The sequence below is a fragment of the Calliopsis andreniformis genome, chromosome 5, assembly GCF_051401765.1.
Source record: "Calliopsis andreniformis isolate RMS-2024a chromosome 5, iyCalAndr_principal, whole genome shotgun sequence".
Lineage (NCBI taxonomy): Eukaryota > Metazoa > Arthropoda > Insecta > Hymenoptera > Andrenidae > Calliopsis > Calliopsis andreniformis.
The window spans coordinates 10,831,299-10,853,621 of record NC_135066.1 but is presented as its reverse complement, the minus strand read 5'-3'; the positions used below and the strand labels follow the sequence as shown (position 1 = coordinate 10,853,621).

The window sequence follows — 22,323 nt, the reverse complement described above, 5'->3', positions numbered from 1 at the left end:
AAGTAGCTTTTTCTGCTCCGACCGCTTCTGCCATCTGGAAACAGCTGTTCGTTAACACCCCCGAGCATCATGGCTGCTCCCAGTCCGACGGAGCCGTTGAAAATGACGTTTGTCGGGTGAAACGTGCTAAAACAGTGCCTAAATACTACTCGTAACCACGACGAACGTGAATGCACAGCGTACACGCGGCCCGAGTGTATCCAGCATTTCTCGCGCTCTCCGTTTCAGAGATGACTATCCTGTGACTCCTCTTTCAATTCATATGCGGATGTTCCTCCTACGCTACTTGTCTTTTACAGACGGCAACCAGTGTTTTGTTCAAGCATCATTTAACGTAATACGCGCGTCGTATTGTCGGGACATGTTACAATGATGCCGATAAAGGATAACCAGGATGTGGCGTGCTTTCTGGTCACCAAACACTCGTGGAAGGGAAAGTAAGTGCGAGCTCCTCTTTCAAGTCTCTGCAGGACACTGTGCTGAGAATTTTCTCCAGTTCACGCAATTCTTTGTAACCGTGAGTTGTTGATAATGCGAGAAACAATGGAGGTGTTTACGCATTGCCTGAAATATTTATAGCAACCTCTGGTAAAGTGATTCATTGTTATGAAATGTAAATTCTTCTGTGCGCTTTTAATCAGTTCAAGAGAACTGATTTCTGATAAGGATGGCATAACTATCGAGTAACATAATGTGTTATGAGGAAAAGATTGTAATACTAGGTACTGATAGGATTGATGTGGTTTTGGTAATGTAGAATATTTTGTGACTGATAGTATAGGGTGAAGATTTAATTCTATGAATAAAAATAAAGAAGAAATGTAGTATATCATAAATGTATTATATCACATTATACCTTAATATTTTCTGTCATAAACTATGTATATTCCTTCAGAATTCTAACTTATTGTTACTATATTTCAATTAAAAATATCAACTATAATACATAAAAATGTATCTGATTATGTATGTTACTTTAAAGAATATTGGAAACTAGTATTTTTTATAGTAATATTGCATGTATTTAATCTTATTTTTGTACCATAGGTATAAACGTATTTTTTCCATCGGATCCATGGGTATAACAACATATAATCCCACTACATTAGAAGTAACAAACAAATGGGAATACTCAGACTTTATAAGTGTACAACCAACCAACAGGAATCAGTCAGGATCACATGAATTTAGTATAACAATGCGCAAAGAACGTAAAGTTGACAATATGAAATTTAGTTCAGAATATAGAGCTCATTTATTAACTGAAGCTCTTAAGTATAGGAATCAATTTGTTGAGAAACCTAAAGAAATATTGGTGAGTTATGTATCTCTGTGTATATTGCTCATAATAAAGTATTTAAAATTGATATTTAATCTGAGTTGTTATCAGCCTAGCCATATGGCCAGTAATGGTTTGATTAAAGTGTTCTATACTAAGTTAAACAGCTCCTTTAAAACAAATTAATAGAGCTGATATTATGTTTTCATTTTATAAAGCGCTTTAATATACCTTACTTCAATTAATATTTTTCCTTTTATAGAGGTACCAAGCTTATAAACATCATTGGTCTGATACAAGATTACCAGTTGTATTAGAAGTAACACCATACAGTCTTGATCAATTAGATCCAGCAACTAATATGGTATTAGCCAGTTACTGTTATAAAGATTTTGAAGGAGTTGCTACAATGAAAGATTATCCTAATGGATTTGTAATTGTATGTGGTGGATTTGGACGCTTGCACCTCTTTGCTTCTCAGCACATGGAAGAAATTAAGAAAAAGCTGCTGGAATCAGCTATGAACAATTTAGGAATCAACATAAAAGTATTGAAAGAACCAATCAAACTAGATGACTTTGTTGCTCAGAGATTGGGCAAATTTAGTGGGGATGAACACATAACAAGTGTATCAGAATTTACTGTTCACAAGTATTCATCTAGGCATATAGATCCTCAAAGAAGAACTCTTTGTCTTTCTGACACATGCTTGTTAGAGAGGGATCCTCAGACGTATAATGTTTGTACTCTTCGACCTTTGTCAGATATCTTTGCTTTGATTCGCGATAATGAAAATCCACAATTATTCACCATACAATATCTTAATGGTCAAACACGCAGTTATACTGCAACAGACAGGGATTCTTTATTAGCCTCGTTATTGGATGGCGTTAGAGCATCTGGTAACAGAGATGTTCATGTCAGGATGTATTCTGTAGCCAGAGGTAAAAGGCTTGGACCTCTTAATTTACCTGTTGATGAAGAAGTTGAAACATCTCATGTGAAGTTCCTTCAGCAGCCACCCACTGGACGTACTTTTGGTGAAATTCTAGAAAGATTTAATGCAAACATTCCCTACAGTGGCCTCAACTATTCAGTGACTCAAGATGTAAGACTAACTTAAATGTGTTTAAAATATACATATAAGTGTATGTTTGTGTATGTGCATATACTATGTTAAAGTTAATATGAAATTTTTGTATTTATTATAGTTTGAAGATACGCAATTAGTACAGTTCATTGAAGCGGTCACGGTCCGTAAAAAAAGATTCGAAATACAGTAAAATAACAAATTATTAATATTTTATTACTTAATAAAAACTACATGAAATAGCTCAAACTTATTTGAACTATAAATGTTAAGTTTTCAAAATTCAATGTATTTAGATGGAAATTAGAATAAATGGGTCTATTTATATAAATAAATAGATTGCACAGTAAACTGAAGGTATATTTTCTTTTTTGTCTAGGTTGTTGAACCGCTTGAATGGACTGTAACAACAGTACAACTTCAAGTATATCTCGTGATGAATAACTACTTACAGGGTTTGTTTACTGAAAATAAAGATAAAATAATCCTTGGAGCTCTAAACGCATTGGTAAATAAAGATTTAGAAACAAATGGTGAAATAGAAGCACAATTTCATGCTCTAAGGAGACTGGTTGCTAGTAAAATTGGTTTTACTGCATTTACAACACTTCCTGGATTCAGAGAAGCTATTGGACACAAAGTTGTAAAAGCACTAAAAAGACAAGATTGTGGTGTAACACAAGCCGCTATAGATTGCATCTGTGCTCTCATGCAGCCGATGCATGATGATTGTGATTTAAGGCAAGAACAGTTAAATAAAAGTAGTCTTCTCAGTAGTAATAAATTCCTGGAAAGTTTACTTGATATGTGGATTAATCATATTGTAAGTGTTAAAATCTTGTGTTTTTGTTTCTTTTTTAAAAAGTATATTGACATAATTAAAATTTCTTAAAGTATCGCATACTTCTTTCATTCTTATAATCTAAACATTAATGTTTAATAATTCCTTTTCTTTATATACAAAATATTCTTTTTTTTATATGCACTGTTTTTTTAAATATTTCAGAATCATGGTACAGGTGCCCTGGTAGTGTCTGCCATGCTTGATCTTTTAACTTTTGCCCTATGTGTACCATACAGTGAAACAACTGATGGTAAACATTTCGACAACCTTCTGGAAATGGTTGCAGCAAGGGGCAGGTCACTTTTCAAACTGTTTCAACATCCATCACTAGCTATTGTAAAAGGCGCTGGATTGATAATGAGAGCAATTATCGAAGAAGGTGCACCTGAAGTTGCTGCTAAAATGCAAGAACTTGCCTTGGCTGAAGGAGCCTTACCAAGACATCTACTGAATAGTCTTTTTACTGTTGGTACTGATGGTAGACTCCTAACGCACAGGCAATTGTGTAGGCACCTTGTAGGACTTTGGGTTACAGGACATCCTACAGCTATGGGTCTATTGAAAAGGATCATGGTAAATTATTGAGTGAACTTATTATTTCTATTTACTTACAAAATAAAAAATGTCTAAGTTTGTATTCATTGTGCGTTTGTACAGCCTGTTGGTTTATTAAATTACTTAGACTCTAATGAGAAAGTTCCTGATTCGTTTCTCGAAAAAGAGAGGTTGAATAACCGTGACAATTTAAAGATAGCAATAGACCATGCATCGAAGAATAAAAAAAGCCCACAATGGATTGCGATTGAACGTCAAATGCGTGTGGTTGAAAAACACGTTGAACACGCTCTTCAACATTGGGGAGCCAGAATTGGCATTGAACGAAAAGAAAAAATTAAAGAACGTCCAATAGTACTAAGGAAACGCAGAGAACGAATTAAATCGGAAGCAAACTGGAATTTGTTTTACTATAAGTTTCATCAGGATCATTCACTGCCGAATTTAATTTGGAATCATAAAACACGGGAGGAATTAAGGACGGCGCTTGAAAACGAAATTCGCGCATTCAGTTCTGATAAAGATTTGGCAGGTGGAACTCTGATTGCCTGGAATCACAGAGAATTTGAAGTACAGTATCAGTGCCTGTCAGATGAAGTAAAGATTGGCGATTATTACTTGAGACTTTTGTTGGAGAAAGATAGTCCAGACAGTCCAATAAGAAAATCGTACGTGTTTTTTAAAGTGTAATTAAATTATGTTTTACATATATATCACAATATTATTTTCACTTTTTCAATGCATTTATAACATTATTCTGCGCATGTTGAGTAACAAATTATTATTCTTATCATAGGTATGAATTTTTTAACGACTTGTACCATAGATTCATATTAACGACAAAAGTTGAAATGAAGTGCCTTTGCTTGCAAGCAATGACTATAGTATATGAACGATATTACGAAGATATTGGTCCATTTTCGGATACAAAATATATTGTAGGAATGCTGGAACGTTGTACGGATAGAATGGAACGTGATAGGCTAGTCATGTTTATTAATAAACTCATATTGCACAGAAGGAACGTAAAAGACATAATGGATCAAAACGGGGTACGCACACTAGTGGATCTTTTGACTCTGGCTCATTTGCATACTTCTCGCGCGGTCGTACCAACGCAAACTAACGTAATAGAAGCAGGACCCCAGCAGCAGCAAGCATTGGAGAAAGAATGGTATTACAATGACGGAGATCAAAGAAAAGGACCTACAAATCTAAAAACCTTAAAGGAATTATACCAATCGAATCAAATTACATACAAGACAAAAGTCTGGGCACAAGGATTAGACGGATGGCGAATGATCTCGCAAGTTCCCCAATTAAAATGGACATTAGTTGCAAAAGGGACACCAGTAATAAATGAAAGTGAATTAGCAACCTTAATTTTGAATATTTTAATCAATATGTGCGAATATTATCCCAGTAGAGACGTTGATGACGCAGTAATCAGACCTTTACCACGCATGAAACGATTACTATCGGATCTTCAGTGCCTACCTCACATTGTTCAATTATTATTAACTTTCGACCCAGTTTTAGTTGAAAAGGTTGCAACTTTATTATGTGAAATAATGCGAGATAACGCAGACGTTTCAAAAATTTATCTTACTGGTGTCTTCTATTTTATATTAATGTATACTGGTTCTAACGTCTTACCAATTGCAAGATTTTTACAATTAACACATACGAAACAAGCTTTTAGAAGTGATGATGTAAGTGTACACTATAAAATACCTATTTTTATTAATTACGATGTAGAACAGTCACTATGCATCACGTTTCAACATTTTTGTAGAACGTATCATCCGATATCATGGTGCGAAGTATTCTCGGGCAGCTTCTGCCTGACGCGATGGTTAGTTATTTAGAAAATCACGGCGCAGAAAAGTTCGCGCAAATATTTCTTGGAGATTATGACACACCGGAAGCTATCTGGAATGCTGAAATGAGAAGAATGCTTATTGAAAAAATAGCCACACATATCGCAGACTTCTCTCCAAAATTAAGAAGTCACACTATGGCTAGGTATCAGTACATCGCCATACCAGCTATAAGATATCCACAATTAGAGAACGAATTGTTCTGTCAGATATTCTACCTGCGGCATCTTTGCGATACTGTGAAATTTCCACAGTGGCCTATTCCTGAACCGGTAAGTTAATGGTAACCAAATGTCCTCAAAATGTATACGTATAAAGTTTTAGGAAATATTTCACGTAACTACATTTACTATTTAGGTACGATTATTAAAAGATGTATTAGACACATGGAAGAAAGAAGTAGAGAAAAAGCCACCATTGATGACAGTGGATGAAGCTTACAAGGTCCTGCAGTTGAATAACGGAAAGCAGCACAATGAAGCTGAAGTTAGAAAATCTTATTATAAACTTGCACAAATGTATCATCCCGATAAAAATCCTGAAGGCAGAGTAAGTCGATGTTAAAATCATTCAAGCGCCAAAACTTTGAGATTCATATTTTGCAAGAATATTTTCTGTTTATAGGATAAATTTGAAGCCGTTAATCAAGCATACGAATTCTTATGTAGCCGAAGTTGTTGGTCTACAGATGGTCCGAATCCTGATAACATAGTACTCATTTTGAAAACGCAGAGTATTTTATTCCACAGATATTCTGATGATCTTAGACCTTATAAATATGCCGGCTACCCGCAGTTAATAAAAACGATCAAACTAGAAACAGATGATGAGCAGTTGTTCTCAAAATCCGCGCCATTACTAGCTGCCGCTAGCGAACTTGCATATCATACTGTACAGTGCTCTGCTTTGAACGCAGAAGAGCTTCGTAGAGAAGGAGGATTGGATATTTTGTTAGAAGCTTATACTCGATGTGTTTCTGTTCTGAATAAATCGAGTAAACCCACTGACATAGCAGTGCAAGTCTGCATGCATATCACTAGATGTTTCTCAGTTGCTGGGTCATTTAGAGGCTGTAAAGACAGAATCATCGAACTGCCGCAACTAGTTAAAGATCTCTGTAGAATACTACATTTCAAGGTATGTGCATGGTACTGGCTGTAAGTTTAAAAAATTGCTAATTCTAGCGATTTACACATCCTTTCATTTACAGCATTTAACAAAATTATGTTCAGTAGCCACAGAGTGTATTTCTTCTCTTGCTACGGACAGTGTACTGCAAATGCAGTTGTTACAATCTGGTGCTTTGTGGCATTTACTGCTATTTATGTTTAATTATGATTACACCTTAGAAGAAGGTGGGGTTGAAAGGAATCAAGAGGAAAACCGTCAAGAAGTGGCAAATAATTTGGCTAAGTTAGCAGTTCGAGCTTGTGCTAGGTTGGGCGGCTATATGTCGGGAGAGGACGAAACGCCTGTTAATCCTGTCACGGTTGCTGCATTAGAAAGCTTGTTAACACCTTATCTAGCGCGTCAGCTTTCAAAGAATAAGCCAGAAGAAATATTGAAGATCCTAAACTCAAACTGTTCAAACCCATATTTGATTTGGGATAATGGAACAAGAGCAGAATTAAACGAATATTTGGAAGCTAAACGACAAGAGAGATTAAATGGTAGCGAGACTTTCGAGCACGATTTCAGCGATTTCAAATACAGTGTTCATGCTAATGAACTTATTATAGGAGAAATATTTGTGAAAGTATACAACGAGCAGCCTGTATTTCCGATAGAGGTAACGTAATTTTTTATTCCCTATAAAATTAGTACTTTATTAATAATAAAAGATGAGGTTGCTCAAAAAAGGAAATATTTTACAGAATCCTAAAAGTTTTACGATCAATTTATTGGACTTTTTATCTGAATCGTGGGAATACTTAACCTCAGCAGGAAATCTGGCATTGGTAAAGAAAGATCAAGAAAAATTGGAACACATTGTTATGTCTTTGGAAGCTTTGAGAAATGTGATTAAAAACAATCCAGGAATAGAATTACAATGCATAGGACATTTCAAATTATTATTTGGACTTTTAAGTTGCAATAACTTTAAGTTGATTCAGAAAAGCGCGCTCGAAGTAATTAGTAATGTTACAAAGAATCAAGAATGCGTAGATGATATCGCGGCAAGTGATGTTATTGTATATTTATTACTATCTTTTAATACATTAAAAGAACACCAGCTTCTAATACTGGAAACTTTATATGCTCTAATGAGTTCTACAAAAATCGTAAAAGATGCACTAAACAAAGGTAAATTAATATAAATGTTACGTTATACATATCTCATATTCGTTTGAAATGAAATTCATTGAAATATTTAGGAGCTGTTGTGTACGTGCTCGATTTATTCTGTAATTCGAGTAATACTCAAATACGCGAAGCAGCTGCAGAACTGCTTGGCAAAATGTCATCGGACAAATTAGCTGGACCGAAAGTGAAACTTGATCTATCCAAATTTCTACCTAGACTATTCAGCGAAGCAATTCGAGACGCTCCTAAACAATGCGTGCATATGTTTGAAACCAAACATGAGAATCCTGAACTAATTTGGGACGATATTGCCAAAGCCAGAGTTTCAAGGATTGTCACTGAATTGAAGGATGAGTACGTAAACGTTGCTGCAAAACCTTTCACACTTTTCCCAAAAGTTTGGTATACGATAGCAAAATTTGTTGCAGGTATTACGCATTACAAAGGAGAAATCCTAATGCAATATTGAAGTTACCCGACACTAATCAAAGTAATATTGATATCGCAACAAACGAACCTGTGGTAGGAGGAGTGTATCTTAGATTATTTATAGCTAGTCCAGCATGGGCTCTTAGGAAACCTAAAGAATTTTTAAGTGAACTCATGGATACAACGCTAACACTTATGTCGAGGGAAAAGACCGATGTAAGTGTAAAATATATTTCGTATTACATAATTTCCACTGTTGTAAAATACATTGCTTTAATGATGTCTTTATGGCCAGCCGGATATGTTGGAATTGACAACGCAAGCACTAGTGTGTCTTCTCCAGGCACAACCGACTTTAGCAGATCAAGTTCCATCGTTAGGTCACATACCTAGACTTTGTCGACAAATGGCAATGCAAAATAATCAACCATCCGTGTACAAAACTGCGATATTAATACTTCATCAGTTAGCAACAAGTGAAGTGAGTTTGTCGACTGTTTTTAAGTTTAATATCGGTTGATATATTTTTGTAGTATTTATATTAAACATCGCGTTTCAGGTGTGTATATCTTCGATTTGTCAGACAGAATGTATAAGTCCATTGAAACATGCCATGCAATCTAGGCGAGATATGATAGCAATAGCCTGTGAAACGTTAAATAGATTATTTTCAACTAACGAAGATAGACTCATAAAACAGGTAAATACACTTTTCATTTCTTCTTTTAAGTAATCATAAGTAGTTCCTCCTCACTACTTTAACCTAACTGTTTAGGCACTCGACGCTGAAATGGTACCTTATCTACTGAACATACTAGAAGGGCGATTAGATATTATCGAAAATCCTGCAACAACCAAAGCTCAAATAGTTAAAGCATTAAAAGCTATGACCAGAAGTTTGTTATTGGGAGAAAAAGTGAATGCTATACTGGAGAAGTCAAGCGTCTGGGCAGAATACAAAGATCAACGACACGATTTGTTCATTTCCAATACTACTAACTCTGGTTATCTTACTGGTAAGGATTTGAATATTTTATGGAAGATATTGATTATATCAGTGATTTAATTGAAAATTGCAATGCACAGCTGGGACGCCGGTGTCTGCTGGTTATTTAACGGCTGGTCCAAGTACCACATTAACCACCGGCCCACCACCAGTTGACAAAGAAGATAGTTTAATTAACAGGAACGATAATATCTGATATAGGTAGCATCGTGCATAAGAACAAGGGGCAGTAAGAATGCCAGTCCTGAAACTCTTATCGGTAAATCGTACCGATATAAAGACTACATTGCCTGTGATTTTCGGCTCCTTAAACTAAGGAATTTATCAATCGAATAATGTTTTTGTTGAATTTACATTTATATTAAGATTATTATGATATATGTAACGATACTCTTTATTATGATGTATAGGCAGATTATATAATTATGTAAGTAATGTCATTCTTTACAGCGACGTCAGCGTGTGTGGCAAAAGATAGTATTCAATGAAAGTCTATTACTAAACAAATTTTTCTAGGAAAAGAAATCCCTCGCGCCCCTCAGAAAAAAGAACAAATTCCTCGTCGATTCTAAAGTCTTTTCTATATGAATTTTTTTATTTTGCACTTAGCGAATCTTCCGATACGACTTTTCATGTTTTACTACAAACGAATTTATGTTACCGATGTGCAGAGATTAAAGCTCGTTCATTTCTTACACCAATAATATGGAATGAGAAACGCGTATTCTCTGAAAAACGTGAATGAATGTTTTGCAAACCTGTTGAATGAACATTGAGAATAAAAGAAAATGAAAATACTTATTACACATTCAACAATTTTCTCTGTGATAGCATACTACTTGTGAAAGAGAATGTAACGAGAAAATACACGTATAAATTACTTTCTTTACAAACGAAACATGTTTTAGAAGATTCACATTCCTGGCGAATAGAGGAATAATGTGTATGCAATGTCTAACATCGTTGCTGTATCCAAGTGTGATTAGTGCTCTTTGAAAGATTTTTAAAGAATGTATCATACGCGTTTTAAATACGTAGAAACGACTACAGAACACCTGTTTGGTCCAAATCTCGAACATTTAGAGTATCGTGTATTACTCAAATTTTATTGCTGCAATTTCCCATCACCATTACATAAAACCATCATATGCATACTTCATTCAATAATATACTTTCACGGGCTAATCGCATTAATCGATATAGCAAACCGTTTTTCATCTGTTTCATACCATTCCCGATTCAGTACCAAACACATTTTTTAATGCAAACAAAACGATAAACGCACTCTTTCCTTTCATATATGAATTTTTATATAGTACAAAAAAAACGGTTTGTTATTAATTTCTGATAGTATTAAATTTCTATGCCCGTCACATTTATTTCTAACGAAATTTTCTACAAAAATATTCAGGAATTGCGAATATATGTTGGCTGCCTCTTCAGGTACTTGAACGGAGTCGTAGAAAAAAAGAAAAAGAAATTTCATACAGGTCTTCATACAAGGCATGATCTTTTCCTTTTGTTTTTTTCTTTAATTGTTATGTTTTATAATCTTGAATTTTTTTTTTCTTTCTTTTTGTTAGAAATTAATATTTCGTACGCTTAAGACCGATAAAAGCGCTAAAATTTCTCGGTGATAAACTAAACTTTAGAGGATCTATCAAATGGAGTTAGGTTCCACGGATAGACAGTTCCTCTTTTTCATATCAATTTCTAGTATTTTAAATGGACCGACGATGATTCAGTGAAATGAGACATCCGTATGGAGCTTAGAATTAACAAAAAGTAACACGCATTGCGTTGTTCTCGCACTTGCCATCCACCAATTGTAATACACTTTTGCTACTCCAGATCGACGAATCGAGCGTTTCTGTCAAAATCGATAGCAAACAACCGATAGTTCCTCTCGTGACAAGCAACCCACGTGCCTGTTGAACGCACCATAAAAAATTTCTATATTTGCAGTTTTGATTAGACGGACAACTGAATTTCACATAAACCTTCTTTGTGACTTCCGGACACTTCGTTTTCATTTCCGCTCGACCCGTCGATCGATCTTAGAGAACAGAGAAAGCTGAAGCGATTAAACAAAAAAAAAATGAAGACGAAATAAAATCATCGATCATCGAATAAATAAGAAGAAAAAATAAGGAACGATTGAAATATGGTTTCGATGTGGTGTGTGTGTAATATTGTTACTGACAGTCGATGCAACTGCGAACAAATACAGGAGAGCCTTAGTTATTTTTATGTATTTGCGCCTGAGTTCTTAAAGGTTCGAGAATAAGATATTGTATATACACACATATGTATATGAGATGAAGTTATACCACAGATTATTGTACGTATAATTAGAAAATAAACAATTTTGCACATGGTAAAAATAACTCCATTATAGTACGATTTTACCTTTGCCTGTTGCATCTTTACAAGTTTCTTCTCTAATTCTTGTAACTCTTACTCGTTACACATGCGATCAGAATCTTGATAATTGCACAAAAGCTCCATGTTTAAATATTTGGTGTCGGAATGGTACGAAAGTAATTTGTCCAAGCTCTCTTTTAACTCAGCAAACGTCGGCCTACTTTGTGGCCGTACGTGCCAACAGGAGAGCATAATTTCGTATCTGTAAAAACCATAAACGAAACTTATTCATGTTTAACAAATCTAATAGCACTACTGCTTCAATTTGAAGATTACAAGTCACAGAAGCATTTGAGCGGTTTATTATGAAAGTGGCTCAACACTATTTTTGAATATTTTTTTTTAAATGAATTTGAAGGCACCATATTGCCTACAAGTTAATTCTAATTTTTGTAAATTGCTAAACACCTGGGTCTTTTTTTACGCGGTAGTTCTGTACTATGTAAAAAAATTGTGTAAAAAGAGATCCAGATGAATATTCTTGAACTGATAATTTAACACTTCTGAAAATGTTTGTCTCCATATCTTAAAAAAGCCTTAAAGTATGAATTCACATGTTACATACAGTTCAATTCCACAGCTGAGGGGTCGCTCCATCCTGTAACCGGATTTCAGAAGTTTGAGGACCGCGTTAGTGGGAACTCCAGGATATGGAAGTGCACCCATCGTGACGATTTCCCATAGTACAATACCGAATGACCATCTAAAAGAAAAGCATTCGAAAGAAACAATACTCTAACGAAGAACACAAGATACATGTAAAGTAAAACTGTGGAACAACTTACACGTCACTGCAAGTTGTGTAAATTTGATGTGTCAAAGCTTCGATTGCCATCCACTTTAACGGTAACTTGCCATTTCCTTGCTTTCTGTACAAATTCTCTTGATAAATGTCGCGACTAAGGCCAAAGTCAGAAATTTTTACAATTTTGTCTGCGCACACTAATACGTTACGCGCTGCTAAATCACGATGTATCACTCGATTCGAAGACAGAAATTCCTGCAAACCATTTTTAAAATATTAACAAGCAACCTGGATGCTAAGAAGACTTTAACACTTCGTTTACGGACATTTCTTGCATACCTATCTCTATGAATACGCGTCAATTTGATGCACGAATAAAACCATACATTTTCTTCAAAAAACAGCATAATTATACACTATTAACTTCAACATAAAACTGATAAATAAAAAATGAAATGAAATATTAAATTATTTATTTTAAACTTATTATATCTACAGAAACAGTGACGCTGGGTCTCTTCTATCAAATTTGAGGTATTAGGTCCTCAAAGTATCTCTCAAAATTCTCAAGAAGATTAACTCTTCTATTACATTTAGATTTATTACTGCAGTAATGGTTTAGTGAGTAAAGCCAATCTACTAGTATCAATGCTTATTTTACTATTGCGTTAAATTGACGCACATCCGTAGAGATAAGTATACCACACAGACAATTTCAAAATTAGAAGGTTTTGGACAAAATGAATTTGGATATATATTTGTCTCGTTGAATGAAAAAAAATGTAAACAGTTTATGTAATTTTCGTAAACGGGGTGTTAATTAAAATTAAACTATGAAACACAACAGCGTATTTCATGAAGTATATGCAGTCGATCGTTATTGTTAGTTATTTTTCATGCCAGCGCGATAACGATAATTGATAAATTAGAGATATGTGCAATGGTAAGAATTGAAATAAAGACTCGTTGAAAAAAGAAGCAGAATATACGACTGAACGAAGATTTTTGGAGCTTCATGGAACCAAGATGATTTCAAGAAATTGATAAATAGAACTATAAGAAAATAAGGTTTTACCATGCCGGTAGCGATTTGTCTTGTAAAATTCAGCAAGTCGTTTGCTGTAATAGTATCCGTATATTGTGCTAGATCTATAATGGAAAAAAGGGGGATAATTATAAAAAGGAAATTCATACATTCATAGACGAGTCGAGACCGTCATAAAAAGCCTGTGAGAACATTCTTATTTTTTTATTCTACTATCAATGATGCAGCTATTATACAAATCAAGTTTTGTTTTATAAATTAAGTAATTTTACTCTAGTTATACTAATTTTATTTTACTAATTACCTTGTTGAATCTCATATAGACGGTTCGTGATAACATTCATATTTTGATAATTCTGTTCTTTTCCACCTAATTAACATGAGAAAAGATAAAAATATATCCGGGCAGGTGCTGATTATTTCGTCATTTTATATGATCTATGGATGAACAAATAGTAAATACCGGAATTGTTTGACAGATACCCTATGCCACTGTCAGTGAATGAATCTGCGTTGTTTGTTAAACGCGCTTTGTTAAAGGCAACGCTTACCATATTTTGCCAAATCTAGAAAATTTACGAACCTTGTACCATTGCTCGAATCATCTTCAAAATATTCTTTTAATAATCTCATGTATTATCAAGAATAATAGTAATGTGTAGAAAGAGTGAAAAAGTATCATCGTCGAAGTAAATAGTATCGTATTTTTTTACAGGTCATGCATTTATTCCAATGAAATTGTAGCAATGTTTTTTGCAAATATACGAGTAGATACTAATAACTTACAATTTATAAAATGTTTTAAAAATTGCAGTTTAAATTTACGATTTATCTTCTATGAACTTTAGCCGATGCTAAATGTAATTATGCACACATATACTTAATAAGAAATTTATGTAAATATAAACTCACCGTCCTCAAGTAAGTTTGCAAATCACCTTTACAACAATACTCCACCACTAGCACTGGCATATTGTGCAAAGTACAACAACCAATCAACGATACTATGTTTGGATGTTGCCCAGCGAATTTCATAATCAATATTTCTTTATGGAAATTCTGTATGTCTTCTGGCATCGGATTGTCTGCGTTGTGGCATTCAAACAGATCACGGAAAAGCAACGAATAACTAAGTTATTTTTTCATAGGAGAATTGCTTGTGATTGGAAATAAGACTTTTATTTTGTTACGCCTTTCTTTTGTGATCTAACGCTAACAAAAAATTTTGTAATTTAACGATATACACAAAAAACTCCTATATACTTCAATTTTATATATTGTAGCTTGTTTACGTCATAAACTTATATGACTGGCTGCTCAAGATTATTTAAACCCTCTCCTCCTTCATACTACTACATCTTATTAGTTGATGACTGAGTTACAATGAAAGAGAACGATCTTGAGCAGTCACATGAGTTTGCCCTCATTAAGGGGGTACGGTAGTCATGTAACTTTTCGAAATTGACAGATCAGTATCTGCTATTACAGTTTTCGTTACAGTAATAGTATTACCCACAGACACGTGGCTGCCTGATAAACGCAACATGGAGCCATTCTATCATTTCGAATTCAGGACGCGGCTTAGAAAATTTCTCCTTCCACTGCACACACTACTATACGAGCTATGTGTACGTGAGCTCGGCGTTTCGCGACCGACTTCGGACAACTGAGGAAAGTCAAGAGAGAAGATTCTGATTTCTTCTGTACTTTTTAACGTTTGTATTATTAAACACCAGCAGAATCTTACTACATTACGATCAGATCACGCTGCATTGAACTGTTTTCTTTTGAATGAACCCTTTCCCAGCTCAAAATCTTCTCAGATAAGAACAAAAAGTCGATTCCCGTAAACCCATGTTGTTACCTAATTTTGTCGATAATGTCGCTGCCCTGACATATCTGATCGTACCCCCTTAAAGTCATTGAAATCTCTTTGGTAGGGTCGTTAAATTTATGTTTGAAACATACAAATTCATTATTAAAACATGTATGTGCATTATTAGAATTGTTCCCCTTTCAAAATATAAATGTGACGGTCGTACTAAAAGTGAAGGGGGTAAAAAGAATATCATTCGTTTTACCTTTAAGCATTTTAACCGCCACGTCGATGACATTGCCAAACTCGTCTTGCAACGAGCCCAGTCTCACGACACCATAAGCCCCGCTGCCAAGAACACCGTGGAGCTTCAGTAATTGCGGACAGAGCTCGAATTTGTCTTGTATTAACGTATTATTGCCAATTTCGCTTTCATAATCTTTTTGCAGCAGTTTCGCCGTGACCTCTATGGGTAGATCTTTTTGATTCAGGTTCTGCGCGATAAACATTTAATAAAGAATAATTTATCTTGACGAGGCGTTCAGTTTCGAGTGGCTTCTTGTGTTCAAACACGAAATAAGAAAGTTCTGAGGAACCAATTGAGGATATGACTTGAAAGGATAGAACTTAACACTTGACTAATGAGAATTCATGATTTAATTCATGCAGTTACTTTATATGTATATTAAAAGATGCCTTCGATAAAATTGTTTCTTGATATTTCCTCACCTCGAAACGCGAACATTCGACAGAAAAGTGCTGGAATTTTTGCTTATAATATTGCAAATAAATCGTCCCAAATACCATGATAATTGTAATTAAGCTCGCAATTCCAATGATAAGTTCGCGATAGAACTTGTTTAAGCCTGTAGAGAAGAAAGCGGAAAATGGTACTTCAAAGTGCGGATGTTATTACTATATAATCAATTATTCCAATATGATTGATATACAGTCTCCTTCAAAAGATACAAAACTGCATTTTTCTATTGCATTGAAAAGCTTTACAAGTAGAACTAATATTAACTAATGTACACCTAGGGTACTTGTCCGTATTTCTATACCCATAGCTATTTCTGTGCCTTCAAATTAAAATCATTTTAAAAAAAGAAAGAATTTGTATTAAAAGTCTAATATTTCTTTTCTAATCTTGCATATTAATAAGTAAATTTAAATGAGAAAAATAATTCCTCGGTTTATGTGTAAAAGTTTTTGTTTTATAAATAATTTTAATCCTAAGACACAGAAATATGGACAAGTACCTTCATTAGAAAATAATAGGTGCTTCTTTTAAATAAAAGAATTTCAAAACTATTTTGATCATTTCAAGACTGTAAATCAAAGTAACTTCGAGCTAATTTCTATACCATTTCGGTACGATAATTAGTAAATAATATTAACCCTTTTGCTATGATATACGATTAATCGCTCTCCACAAGACGTTACATATATAAAAAATAAGTTTATAGAGAAATTATAAATATTTTATTTTAAAGAAAAGACCTTTCTCGTTCAAAAAGCATTGTCGAAGCGGCGTTCTTTAGGTATAAGACGTAAGACGTGTATAGTCAACAGCGAAATATACCTAGTAATTCGAATAAAGCACCAGGGTATCGGTTCTCTATACTTTTAACAATCGGCGTTATAGTTTTTATCGCCTCTAGAGCTCGAAATTGTTAAGAATAAAGAAAAAACATGTTAGTTCGTTTCTGGGTCCTCGGCTGGCTATTGCAACATTAAAAGGACCGATACCCTGCTATTCTGCTCAAGTCGTTACATCTCGTCGTCGACTATACCTATAATACTTTCGGTGCAAGCGTCTCGTCCAGCGGAGGCGTTCCAGCAGAGAGGGCAATCGTAGCGAAAGGATTAAGTAAAGCGTTTATACCTGCATCAGCGATGGTCTTTCGAATCTCTGTTCCTGGACCAATTCCTGCCACCGATTCACCAGCAATAGTTACAGCGAATGGCGACATCAACTGTATGTTTGAAAAAGTAACCTCAGTTCTGTTCTACAAGAAACACAATAGATCAATCGTTATGATTGAGGGTTTATGATCCGATGAGATCTACAGAGGAGTTGTTTGCGAATAAAGAAATAATGTAACAACTTAAAAATAAGTCTGTGCCTCTCACATAAAAATTATTTTGCATGAAAGAAAAAACAAGAATGACTTTACTCACACCAGGTACAGATTGGCTGATAGGAGGACTTTCCTCTTCTGGAAAACTGATTTCTACCGTGTAATTGTCCGGTTCATAAACAGGTCTATCCCAATTAACTTTAACATCGTACAGTTCATTGTATAGAGAAACGTATTCGGCACGAAGCCCTTCCACTAAATCCGGAGCTGAAGTGTTTATAATAAAAATTTGAAATTTAGTTTCGTGTTAGAGTTATTATTTATTAGATACTAAATCAATTATTAAATGGTCGAAAATTCATCTTCGACGTTATGTTATGAGAGACCCCGCAAGTAGTATTCACGTCCCACGAAAAGTCCCCTGAAATGCATTGTCCCTAATGCTTTTCAGAGCATGTGTATAAATTGTATACTGTGTTAAGGCGCTAGTAGAATGAGGATGCTGCATTTTATTGTCAGCCCGAAAATAAAACGATCCTTAGGAATTCTTTTTGCAAAAACTATACAACGTATTATTTGAAAACTTAATGGGATTATTTATCAACATCGTAAGATTTCAGAATTTGTTCTAGCAAAAATGGCAGATGTGTAAAAAATTGTAGTTAATAAATAATCCCATTGAATTTTTAAATAATACTTTGTATAGTTTATGCAAAAAAAATTCCTACTGATCATCCTATTTTTGAGCTATCACGGCAGCATGGCCCCTTAATTATTAAACATGTAACTAAAAATAAAAAGAAATTCAAACTTTTCATCTAGTTTTCACTGTTCTATTTTTTATGAAAAACTAATTAAGCGCCGCCAAACAAACTTTCTGTGTAAATTTCCTGATGTGTTGATGACGGTTTTATAGTATATATATACATATATATATATTGTAATAATATAGCTTCACTTACCGCAAATTGATAAATTACTATAATATTCTAGACAAGTAGGTGTACTGAATAGAATGAACATTTGAGGGCTGAATTTATTTTTATTAAACGACGAAATCGTTAAATTGTAGTTCGTCCCAAAATGCAGTTGGTCTATTTTAATGCGAAACGTTGGCATCTATGGAACAGGGTATCGAATTCAGTCATCAAATAGTAAAATAAATGCATAGGTATTATATTTTATCATTAGTGACAAGTACCTTCTCTTGTCGAAAATGCACTACACTTTCGTTTTCATTCCAGTAAATGAAATCGTAGCTGCAACAGCGGTCTGGAATTGTTCAAGCGTATCACAGTTTTCTAATAGTATTGACTGTGCCTTCTTGTCTTAATTGATAGGTAAAAGTATCTTTTTAAATAAAAGTAATGATTCTTTATGAAACAACAGACATTATATATTTATTTGTTTTCGCAATGTTGAATTGTCTTAATTCTTTTCAAGAATTTGTTAAAGAATGAAGATGAAGTGTCCTGTTGTTCATTGTTATTACCTTCTGCTGGTGTCACCTCAAATCCTGCTCGTAGCATGTATGCGTTCGATTCAGTCGCATTTAATCCCAGATATGATATGTTTCGTACAGGTAAAGGCACATAATTGACTAGAAGAGACGAAAAATACATAAATAAATGAAGCAATATTTTCGTATTTTATTATTGATTCCAAGAATACCATTTTCAAAGAACTTCTACTAATTTATTATAATTCAAATAGTGTTGGATCTGTTTACTGCTTATACCAACTTATATATTTCCAATAGTATCTTAAAAAGTAGTACCAAAGAGTATAAGTAGAAGATGCATTTGTGGATTGTGGATACATTTCTAAATGTATGTACAAATTTTCTAAATTCATAGGGAAAATGAAGCCGACTAGGCGAGCATTATTTGGAAATATAAGAGGCAGCGATACGACTTGCAAGCAGCTTTGCCAAAATGAGAATCAGCGACGTTAAATTTTTCACTGTCTATACAGTCACCAGACAATCAGATAAATCGTTTCTCACGACAGAAACGGAATAAATTGTTATAAAGTGCCTAACTGTACTATTTATGTCTTCTTTTAGTGGACGCTTTCGTGTACCCTTGCTTCACAAAATAAATGAAAACTCTGTCTGATCTTCATTTTAAATTTTAAGGTTTTTCAGCACAAGTAGGATAATAATAAATTACCATCATACGTTGAATACCAATCCGTCACTTCCGGTCGCGTGATTCCTTCCCTCGTTAGTCTGTAAAACCGAAATCGATATGCGGTGCCCGCTGTTAAATTCGTAAATGTCCATAAATTTCCTTGAATCTGTAAGATAAAGTCATCGAGTCATCGTGCATGACACACATAAAGTATGTATGTAACCTATCACATATCTGTGAGTAAGTGTTAAAGAGACTTCCCACGGGGTGTGACTTGGCGAGTCTAGCTCGACTTGTGATATGGCCAATCCAAACCAAGGAGGGATTGCAGTCCCCCTCCCACCAAAAAAGAGTAATGACATCTATAAATATTATGTCGCATTTTGAACAATTTGTTAGGCATGCAGTTAATGCCTAAACAATTAATGCATTATTGGGTTAAGGTTTCTCAATCTTTTTTGGAGGCGAAGGCGGAAAAATCTTTTACTTAATTACAGGAAAAATATTTTATATTAGTAACGCAAAACTTCCATTTTTCTTCTGAAAAGAATGCATGGATTTGACATAGATTAAAGAAAAACTAATATAATTGTGTGTAAGTAAAAATGCAAAACCTTAAATTTTCAATGTTTTCGTGCCAATTGCAATAAAATTAAATGGTAACAAAGAAATAGTAAATAGATACTGGTGGTTTCATTTTATTGTTCTCTGAATGAAAAAATGGCTTTTTAACCCCTCAATGACGCTGTATTTTTAGTGAAAATAAGGGTGAGGGTACTCAAGATTTGGGGTTCGAGTTGAGTCAGGAATTTTTGTCAAGATCAGGTAGAGAGCCGAAGGTTTGGAATGTTCGGGTATCCGTAAATTTCGTGTGCTCAAATCTGAAGTCGTGTTAAGCAATGATCATAGATCTAGAGACTTTGTAACGACATAAATATGAACTTTCATTCGAAATTCCCACTTAAATGTCAGAATCGGAAGTATTATCGCTAGAGTGCAGATTCTTATGCATTTATGGCAAATTTCAATGTAAAAAAACGTGCAGAATTCACATAAAAAATACATTGTGTGGTATTTAGAGAAAGAAACAGATCTCTAATTAGGCACTACTTTTGTAATCTTTCTTATGAAAATAGAAATTTGCATAAACGTTGGTATTTCTAGATCTGTGACCGCTGCTTGGTCCAAATTTAAATTTGGGTACTCGAAATTCAAGAATATTCGAGTCCCAACCCGATCGGCGCCCTACTCGACCTTAGGTTCGAATAAGTACCCGTAATTTTGAGTACCCGGATACCCTTAGAAAATTATAAGTCGCACTGTGATAGAAAAGAGTGAAACTTCATAAGAAATATATGAGATGTCCGTCGCTGATGAATTAATTCTCAAGCATTCTTGATGTAATTCTCAAAGATGAAACAGATATAAAATGAAAGATTTTCTAACCGCTTGAGGAAAGCTCCAATTATATTCATGCGTAGTTTCTTCGACGATGTACATGCCAGAATTGAAGGTGACTACCATGAATTCTGTAGTGATACATGCGAGGCTGACATTGGCCGCAGAATCTTTGTCAATCTGTGAATAAACTGTTCACAAAAATCCTTTTAGTTTTTTAGTTTATAAATTATACTTATTTCACTATGTAAAATAATATTTACATTTATTAAGATACTAAAAATAATGTTTACAGTTAATTCATCATGCTATGATTTTTACTAAAAATTAGAATACTTACGGTCAATCTCATTTACAATATCGTTACAGGCACGTGTGCATGTTTCCTGGAAAGTAATACAGAATCAGCATTTGTTTAAATACACTGTGACAGTCTAGAGGTATTCTTAAATTTTAATAATAGCAATTTAATTTTGTTTATAACGTTGATTGCTAAATAGTATGATTGATTTCCCTTATTCTTAGTGGAAAATTTGTAAGTATTTATTTCCTGTATGGTATACTACTTAAAAAATGTTTAACTTAAATCATTTCAATATTACCACAATCCTTCTTTCACCTTATAATGTACTATAATTAAAACGATCAATTGATGGTATAAACCGCTGACATGTTACCCCCACTAAAATATTTAGTTGCACTTGCTTTTCAATCTAGAATGAATTGGTCGAAACTGGTCATCACCATGACCTCGATTTGCATCGTAAAAGGAACCCCATAAAAACAGTCTTCAGAACAGTTTCATAATTTCTTATGAAAGTCAAAGGTATGGTTACGCAAAGCGTATATACGGCTTATCTCATGGCTATTTAGAATTGAAATTCTAAAATTATACATTGACATATTTGCCCTGGGAGTTTCCAGTTTGTTGGTACCAAGAATATCCTACCTTATCTATAGAACCTAAGAAAGATAATCAAAGAAAAGCTAAAAATACATTACAGAAAATACATTAATGGATTTGTCGATGAGTAAGTTTGAAACAATTGAAGTAATTGAGTTTTAGGAGGACAATGAATTAATTTAACTGATTGATCAAATCACGAGGATCTCTTGATATGGCTGTTCGTGTCCAACTAATGTAAAAATGAAATCTTATCCTCAATCCTGAGTCGGTGCAATATATTATTCCCAATATATTAGTCCCAAATATATTTCCAAGAGCAAGATCACCAAACCCTTAAATTTCTTTCAACAGAAACAGTTATACTATCTCACATTTCAAATCTAGAAAT

General features: G+C 34.2%; 2 protein-coding genes across 2 annotated transcripts; one reads left to right on the top strand and one right to left on the bottom strand.

The window, feature by feature from the left end:
- Window positions 1-69: 69 nt before the first annotated feature.
- Window positions 70-10,481, top strand: Rme-8 (receptor mediated endocytosis 8). The gene is made up of 18 exons (XM_076378172.1): window positions 70-437; window positions 1,048-1,315; window positions 1,542-2,387; window positions 2,824-3,192; window positions 3,376-3,786; window positions 3,871-4,436; window positions 4,565-5,480; window positions 5,564-5,920; window positions 6,006-6,197; window positions 6,273-6,785; window positions 6,859-7,437; window positions 7,523-7,952; window positions 8,024-8,306; window positions 8,381-8,597; window positions 8,677-8,862; window positions 8,941-9,081; window positions 9,157-9,397; window positions 9,468-10,481. The coding sequence occupies exons 1-18, from the start codon at window positions 370-372 to the stop codon at window positions 9,581-9,583; spliced, it is 6,699 nt and encodes a 2,232-aa protein (XP_076234287.1). The 5' UTR covers window positions 70-369; the 3' UTR covers window positions 9,584-10,481.
- Window positions 10,482-10,780: 299 nt separating this feature from the next.
- LOC143179621 (uncharacterized) lies at window positions 10,781-21,807 on the bottom strand. Its single transcript, XM_076378935.1, has 38 exons — window positions 21,773-21,807; window positions 21,706-21,710; window positions 21,648-21,658; window positions 21,460-21,590; window positions 21,396-21,414; window positions 21,264-21,336; window positions 21,077-21,219; window positions 20,972-21,000; window positions 20,904-20,928; window positions 20,781-20,833; window positions 20,670-20,725; window positions 20,573-20,590; window positions 20,409-20,511; window positions 20,269-20,314; window positions 20,151-20,210; window positions 20,036-20,044; window positions 19,861-19,992; window positions 19,678-19,796; window positions 19,545-19,616; window positions 19,413-19,460; window positions 19,237-19,369; window positions 19,170-19,185; window positions 18,991-19,098; window positions 18,890-18,932; window positions 18,819-18,848; window positions 18,700-18,757; window positions 18,461-18,617; window positions 17,488-17,765; window positions 17,303-17,426; window positions 16,147-16,283; window positions 15,683-15,911; window positions 14,514-14,686; window positions 14,032-14,167; window positions 13,906-13,971; window positions 13,632-13,705; window positions 12,597-12,811; window positions 12,377-12,514; window positions 10,781-12,013 (listed from the first exon to the last, which is right to left on the bottom strand). Exons 1-38 carry the CDS (start codon window positions 21,805-21,807, stop codon window positions 11,845-11,847), a joined length of 3,471 nt encoding a protein of 1,156 aa, XP_076235050.1. The 3' UTR covers window positions 10,781-11,844.
- Window positions 21,808-22,323: the final 516 nt, after the last annotated feature.

Coding starts and splice junctions, on each gene's coding strand:
- Rme-8 (XM_076378172.1), top strand. CDS start 370: ATGATGCCGATAAAGGATAACCAGGATGTGGCGTGCTTTCTGGTCACC. Junction 6,198..6,272: donor ATAAAAATCCTGAAGGCAGA/GTAAGTCGATGT, acceptor TTCTGTTTATAG/GATAAATTTGAAGCCGTTAA. Junction 7,953..8,023: donor AAAAGATGCACTAAACAAAG/GTAAATTAATAT, acceptor TGAAATATTTAG/GAGCTGTTGTGTACGTGCTC.
- LOC143179621 (XM_076378935.1), bottom strand. CDS start 21,807: ATGGGGTTCCTTTTACGATGCAAATCGAGGTCATG. Junction 20,726..20,780: donor ACAGATCTAGAAATACCAAC/GTTTATGCAAAT, acceptor GTGCCTAATTAG/AGATCTGTTTCTTTCTCTAA. Junction 12,812..13,631: donor GACAAATCGCTACCGGCATG/GTAAAACCTTAT, acceptor AATGGTTTGCAG/GAATTTCTGTCTTCGAATCG.